General features: G+C 39.2%; 1 protein-coding gene across 2 annotated transcripts; it reads right to left on the bottom strand.

The window, feature by feature from the left end:
• Positions 1-967: 967 nt before the first annotated feature.
• spag8 (sperm associated antigen 8) lies at positions 968-7,413 on the bottom strand. 2 transcript variants are annotated; one of them, XM_084035095.1, is made up of 7 exons: positions 7,238-7,413; positions 5,392-5,551; positions 5,056-5,101; positions 3,519-3,633; positions 1,950-2,012; positions 1,504-1,615; positions 968-1,079 (listed from the first exon to the last, which is right to left on the bottom strand). In XM_084035095.1, exons 1-6 carry the CDS (start codon positions 7,292-7,294, stop codon positions 1,508-1,510), a joined length of 549 nt encoding a protein of 182 aa, XP_083891221.1. In that variant the 5' UTR covers positions 7,295-7,413; the 3' UTR covers positions 968-1,079; positions 1,504-1,507. The 2 variants fall into 2 exon arrangements, with proteins under 2 accessions (XP_083891221.1, XP_083891222.1); XM_084035096.1 differs by having other exon boundaries at positions 5,392-5,524.
• Positions 7,414-7,714: the final 301 nt, after the last annotated feature.

Here is a 7,714-nt window from a genome sequence, read left to right as displayed (position 1 = left end):
GGTTAGAAAGGTCTTCAGGATTCTGGATAAACCTTCAGAACAGCACTAAGTGTTGTTTAGCCTTCTGGACTTTTGGAATGGATAAGTATATTCATACTTATTTTTCAGAAATCGGATGCTTAACTCTATGACTACATGAGAGGCACAAAAAGTTCATGTATTTATTTTCCCTTAACATCTTGTTTAGGGTTAAATTTTTTCAAGAAAGAAAAAAAAGAACACATATAAAAAACAGAGACACACACAAGCGAAATTCAAGAGGGAAAAAAATAAAAACATTTAAAAAGTACAAATTTGCTCCAAGGCCTTGCGTTTCAGAGGAATATTGTGTTTCCTGTATCAGCCAATGATATAATAAAATATTTGGAAAGAAAAGCAGCATAAATATAAGCTAAAATTACTTGTCGCCATAGCTACCGCCTACTTATTCCTGCTGAAACCTTAGAAAGAATCTGCAGAGCCTGGAATTGTCCTCTGATTGACAGAACGCATGTGAATCTGTAGCATTCAGTGATTCCAACAACGTATTGTGTTTCACATCTGCATGCTGTAGGCCTGAGTGTCCGGTTCATTGTAAAGGAGGAGAAGCACTCTCTCTCTCTGTTTTCTGTCCTCATAGGTTTTCTTCATTTTCTTATTTTCTTCAAGGACAATAGCAAGATATTGATAGCAAGACACGAGGTGTAGGAAGAACGTGTGGCTTTCTCTTGCTTAGCATCATTTGGCTGCAGTGATAGGAGGTTGCAAAACACAACTAAGAAATGATAGAGAAAGATGAATAGAGATGGTAAAGAAAACAAGCTCCACAGTCAGGCAGAGGCAGGGTGAGGTAAACATTTTTTCCTGGCGAAGTAGTCAACTGGTTGCAGAGAGGACGAAACAAAAACACAAGTTGTTTTATCATTTCTGTCACTTTGGATTTAATCTGAAGATAATAGGATAACAGTGATATTTTGACCAGCTCTTATTTGAGCAATTTGGTCCAATTTAGCATATTCTTACTACTTCAGTGGTTGTCTTTTGGTGTTCGGAGCGTGTGGCCGGGTATTTCACATTGCACCTTTAAACATGAGGATTATCTGATGAAGAAAAAAGCATAACAAGATGGGGGAGGAGAATGAGGAGCAACGCAGCTACATCTCTTATTTTAGTTGTTGTTTATTGGTCTGCTCTGTGTGTCACTGTTGATGCTCTGGGTCACTACTGACCAGAGTTACATACAGAGCTGACTCATACACTAAAATAATCATCTTCAGAAGGAAAAACATTGCTCAATTAGAATCATAAATGTGCAAATATCTCAGTGTGTTTCATTAAGTTCAGAGATAGTTTGTCTGCTATAGAATTATCTTTATTTTTTTTTAAGGGCTGAAATGCTGCCCTGCCATTGCCTTCACTGTCCTCCACTACAGAAAATCCTGTACTTGTTTTCAGATTTGACGATGGCAGCTAATAACCGCCTTTGAGAATAACAATAACTTTTAAAATCGGACGCAGACATACCGTCTCAGTTATCGGGTGGGAGCTCGATTTCATCAAGCCGCTCACCGATTGGTGTGCTGAACAGGGCCGACTTCCTGAAATGTGTTTTCGGGATCTGTGTGGCTGTCACACCCTGTGACGCAAAAAACAACACGAGAATAGTTTTAAAACGTGATCCATTATTTTGTGAATCTTACTGCACATGTAATGTCATACTGCTGTGTCAAAGACTAAAGAATATCACTCAACATAATAAAAGGAGGACACTTCACTAAAATACTCCTCCTCTTAACCCATTAGTGACTGAATGTTATTTTTAAAGACGGGGAAAAAAACTGCAATCTAACTCAGAGATGAAGCTCAACCATACAGTGTTCAGCATCAAAGAGAACATTACTCTGATCTCATTTACATTTCATTTGGCCCATAAATAATACACTTACAATTAACTGAACAATCTGACACACCTGTATCCGCTGGCGATTTTCACTCCAAAACGTGATGGCCTGGTCAGCTTTATAATCATGAACCTGGAGGTCAGACAACAAGAGCACAATGTCAAAGGAACGGCAGCACTGTGAGCTTGATTTTCTACGTTCTGCTCCTATTTTTGAAGCCGTGTTGATATTCATAATTAATTTAGCTAAAAAATTAAATTGTATTTGAAAATGAAAACCATGAAACATGCCTTTCAGAAGTTCCCATAACTCAAAGTGAGGTTTTAAAAGTTCTTTTAGACCAATCAATGAATGCAAAACCCCAAATGATTCCATTTCCACTGATCGGAGACAGAACAAAAAGTAGATCTTCACATTTGAGAAGCTGGAACCAGTGATACATGACTTTAGACAATTAATGGACTATCACCTTTGTCATTGATTAGTGTTCTACAACCTAAACGGTGAACTCTTTAGCTTTTAGATACACCATATTCTGTGTCTTCTAGACGTGTTGACTTTGCCAGCTTTGCATTTGGCCGTCTACGGTCCAGCCAAAAATGACTATGTTTTGAAATCAGGCCGAGCCGTCACACAGACACACAAACAGCTACATCTGAACAAAATACAGCTATATCATCAAATCAGTCTGTGCACTGGCTGTTTGGGATGAATATACACATGCTGGGTACAACAGAACCTCTGACAGTCACACGGGTTATAGTTTATACTGACGGACTAATGATGATTATAGTTTACCACACTGACAGCCCAATAAGTGCAACAAGAGCATAGTAATTACTATTTCAGTGACGGTGCTGACAGCGTTTACACTCTGATTGCATTACTGCAGCTCAGTAGTATACTCATGGTTTTGATGATTTTGTCTGTGATTGGCCTGTGATGACTTCCAATCAGCTTCAGGTTATCGTGGAACACCAGTGTTTAGCTTAGTGTAGACAGACTGCTCAGATAGACGATCACACCGAGATGCGTCGCTACAAGTGAGGAACGTACGCAAGGAAAACAATGGTTGCAGGTGACATGTTTCTGGTGATGTGAACTTGCTTGGTGATGAAGGCCTCCAGTATTTTTAATGTCACACCTTAATGTAACGGGGCCATAATAAATGTTATAGTCACACAATTGATTTTCCTGCAAGTGAAAATGTCATCAGAAAGATTGACGGATTAATCATCTAAACTTTTCATAACTGTAACATAGTCAGGAACGTATTTCTTTAGTTCATCCCACAACTGGATCTGGAATCTAACGGCAATATTACAATATGATTAATGGTGCTGGTTTAGAGGCTATTGGCAGGAGGAAAACATATCAATCACTCTCTGTATTCAATTGGCAGCTAATTTGAAAAATATGCATGTGTTAATTGGTGAAAGCACATGCAAACAAACAAATAAATCACACAAATATACAATCGGTGCAACATATTAGCCACAATATACAGATGTTGTAGTTCTGGCACTTAACAATAAACAGCATATTGCTTTAGACTCAACTCGGGGGATTTGATCTCATCACTGTTTGTGACTTTGCAGAGACACATACTTTCAAGTACACATTCATAAACACACGTACTTGGGTTGTTTTAGGGGTGAGAGGCACAAATCCCTCAACACAGAAATCCTTCTTGGTGGTGGAGCAGAAGTCAGTTTTGGGACTCGGTGGGTTCAGTTCAGCATGAATCTTCTCTCTGTGAAAACAAGAACACATCAGCCTCACTATTTGGCAGTGTTTGAACAAGTACTCGGAAATACTCAAGAAAGTACAAATACCTCAAAACTGTACTTAAGTACTAAGTTACTTTCATTTGGCTATGAGTACCATGCTGGACATCTAATTCTAATTCACTAAAATTGTGTCTCCTCCCTTTCTCTCTCCTTGCATCTTTTCCATCTCTCCTTTGCCTAAAATGAGAAGGATTAATCCCACATTCACGTCACAGCATTCAGACCGTAATTACAAGCTGCAGAGTGGGAAAAAAGCAATCACATCAGCCTCCTAGTTTAATTTAATGTCTGAGATATTTTCTGCTACAATATATCTGACTTGGTATAAAGAACTATAGAAGAGTCAAATAAAAGTGTCTACAAACATTCTTACAATGACATTCCAGTCAATGTAAATACTCCACGTCAGAATAAAGGGAGGATTTTCTCGATCTTTGCATTCTGCTGCCATTGCCTGATTGCAGCAAGTGAAGGGAACAAAGATACAATTAAGTTAAATGGCATGTCCCCACAGAAATGGTAAAGTTGTAAGCTGTCTAGCACTAACAGGCGTAAAAAGACCACCAGAGGAGCGAGGCAGGTCTCAGTAAAGCACAGTCTGTTTGTGCCCACACAGTCCTGAGAAGAGCTCTCATACATGCAAACTGAGTGGCTGAATCAATGGTATACTGCCTTTAAGAACAGTAATGTAAGAAACCCATTATCCTTGCACATGTCATTTAATGTCACTCGGTGGATTGATGGTCATCCTATAGTTTGGAGTAGATTTTCCACGTTGTATCAATAGAGACTGCTTTGATATTTACAGTAAGTCATAAAAAAACAAAACCTATTATCCAAACCTCCAATTTGGATAACTTAATGTATCCAATGTATTCAAAATTACATTATATTAACATAACAACCAATAAGATGAAAAAAACTGGGAACTGCGTATGAATGAAGCAGTGTTGGTATGTACTTATGAAGTCCAGGATATTTAATGTATGGCTCAAGACCCAGTGATGAGACACTGTCTACTGCCGGATGAGTCGTTTTCATCAAAGACTTGATGCTTTTATTCTTTACGGGAAGTTAACTTGTGTGGCATATTAATAACCTCATCTGTGGTATAGACTATATAAACCCCATTAGGTTGACTGGCCTCCATGTATAATAACATCATAAAGTCTGATTTATAAGGTATTACAGCTGTGATTGAACAGTAAAACAAGCCCAGACGTGTAAATATTACATCACTTTCCTCAGACATGTTCCCCTCAAGACATGGTCAGGCAGTGTTCTCTCTCTCTCTCTCTCTCTCTCTCTCTTCACATAACACCACCAACACCACGTCCAGCAATAATTCATTTAGCATCAAAAGACTTGTGTCATTCTTGATTTACCTTATCGTCTGGGCGAGATGTTTTTCCAACAGCTCCCCTCTGATGCCTAAACCATGGGAATTTAAGAAGAGATGAAACAAGCATGCATAGCAAATCATCTGAAAACGATTTATTGAACAGTGAAGGGTTTTTTTTTTTAAATAACGGAAGGCAAATAAATAAAAGGGCAAAACAGCCGCTAGTGTCAATGCAAAGGCTGTAATCTGGTACTCTATAAAGACACCTCCACCTGAATAAAGTCTTGTCAAATCGGCCAAAATGCATGACTAGTCTGTACATGGGTTATACCGTAATGGTGGTTTTGCACTGTGGCTGGTGAAAGGCAGAGACACATACCCTGCAGCCTCACTCCTGGAGCTTTCGGTGGGATGTAAGCTGCTTTCATTGTGGTGACAGTCTCCATTTTAGACTCCTGGTCAATTGTGAGAATGTCTCTGTGTCCATTTTTCTGGATTTGTGACCTCGTCTCCTGAGTGTCAAGAGCAGAAACCGGCCTCTGTATAAATAGACATACAGGGTTTAGAAAAAATGTTTGGGCCTCAATCAAAGTTACTGTCTTGCTTTGACAGAAAACATCTTAATTTTGCTCCATGCTATGCTACCCATATTCTGCTGAAATTTGATGATGAAAAAAAACAAAACAATATCCAATATCTGAATATCTCAAGAAAACACTCCACATCAAGTAGAAGTAGACCAAAGTTATGTGTGTAAATATACCAGTGGGTCCACCAGATACAATCGATGGTGAGGTTTTGGAGGACTTCACATATTAAGCTCAGAAGCTTAACCAGTGACAATGGGGCCCAAAATGACATGGAGGCCAGGCTTCACAAAGCCAGAGATGCTTAGAGTCGTCTCATCTGGAAGCCCAAACAATGTAGCATCAAAACAACGATCAGGCTATAACAGCAATGGTGCAAAAGTCAGTGCTTCTATATAGCTTTGAGTGCTGGCGAGAGGTGCAGAAAGACACGAACAAGGTCAATGCCTTCCACAACAGCTGCCTCAGAAAGATCAGCAACATTTAAATAAGAAATTATCCTTTGAGGACATGTACAAGGAGACAGGCTGCAAGAACGTGGCCCTGAAGATAAAGATGAGAAGGATCAGCTGGCTCTGTCATTTCCTCAGGATGTCCAGTGATAGGATCCCTAAAGCTGCGCTGAGATGGACTCAAGCAAAAGAGGGGCAGGCCAAAGATATCCTGCTGGAGAACGGTAATGACTGAGCTAGAGATGGGTCTGTCATGGGACGAACCATCAGCCACGGCACAAGGCCAAGGAGGAAGCTTATTACAGCCATATGTCCCACAGGGGTCAACGTGTAAGTAAGTCAGAATATCTGTGCTTTTTTACCATTGTTTGCACAAGCACCTAATGAACCAATAGCTTGAATACCTTTCATAAGCAGCTTGAAAGCCACTCTATTTATAACTGATTTTTCAAGGTGAAGTATCACAGCCATTATGCCACATGCCAATGAAAAATAAACATGACTACACGTACACAATCACTGTATTGAAAGACATACCATTTGACAAAAACACACCACAAACTGCACTCACAACTCATCGCTGAGTCTACACATGATTTGAACATTGTGTTATAAATGTATGGTCTAGACTCTAGAGTGAGGACAGACACATATATTCACACATAAGTATTAGTTAAAAGACATTATTTTGTCTGCCACTTCTTAAATCTATCAAGAACTCTTTAGAATTATAAACACTGAATCGGTGGTAGAAATACAGTACAGACAGTAGAAATATGGAATATATCAACTTTCACCTTAATCCCAGACTATTTAAAATGAACAATTAATAATTATTGCAATAATTAACTTCTACATATAACGTTGACCCTGTCTTTGGCAAATTACATTCCGTGGTTGAAAACAAACAATCATCTTGGGCTGTGGAAATACACCTTGACTTGTCAAACACAGGTGTATCTAATTGCATTTATCGTGAATGACTTGGTGTGCTAATAACTGCTCGTTCACAGTCTATATGCGTTATGTAGTCATGGTACACTGCATAACACCGGAGGCCTTTAATAATAGTTATTAAAAACAAAATTAAAAAAAATACATATAGCTACATTTAGAAGTTATACACGCAGTCTGGAGTGACGTTTGGCGGCAGCTAGCTAACATTAGCGAGGCTAACTGCACTCACCTCTTCTTCTGCCCGCTGGTGCAACATATGACTTCCGGCTTTGTGCTGTTCGGCCATTGTAGCACACAGACTGCTAACCTTAACGAGAACGGGCCACGTGTTATGTTAACAACAAACACTGAAACGGGAAGTTTACCAGCCTATACGAAACCTTTTCTCTGAAGTAACGTCGCTGATGTCGCTTGGCAACGGGATTCTGTTGGCGGAAGTGTCGCCATGACAACAGAGCAGCGCCAGCCCTCGTTTCAAACAATGTACAAAGCCAAGACAGAGGAAACGTTGATAAAGATGAATAATCGATATAAACAGCAAAGGTGGAGATAACGTTTCAAAACGTGCATACACATAATGGAAAATGATAAGGATAACACTATAAATAAGAGGGAGAGATTCAAAATCATAAAGTAAACAAAAAAGACAAGACATGTCAAGACTTGTATGAAGGAAGGATTGGATTTGAAGAATTTTCTTGCTATT

The sequence above is a fragment of the Eutrigla gurnardus genome (assembly GCF_963514095.1).
Source record: "Eutrigla gurnardus genome assembly, chromosome: 19".
NCBI classification, from domain to species: domain Eukaryota; kingdom Metazoa; phylum Chordata; class Actinopteri; order Perciformes; family Triglidae; genus Eutrigla; species Eutrigla gurnardus.
This window is presented reverse-complemented; position numbering and strand designations above follow the sequence as displayed.

What these genes read in the sequence shown, in the direction of transcription:
- spag8 (XM_084035095.1), bottom strand. Translation starts at nt 7,294, where the DNA reads ATGGCCGAACAGCACAAAGCCGGAAGTCATATGTTGCACCAGCGGGCA. An exon ending in ACCAGCGGGCAGAAGAAGAG is followed by an intron (nt 5,552 to 7,237) that starts GTGAGTGCAGTT and finishes CTATTTATACAG; the next exon opens with AGGCCGGTTTCTGCTCTTGA. An exon ending in TCACCCCTAAAACAACCCAA is followed by an intron (nt 2,013 to 3,518) that starts GTACGTGTGTTT and finishes TCTGACCTCCAG; the next exon opens with GTTCATGATTATAAAGCTGA.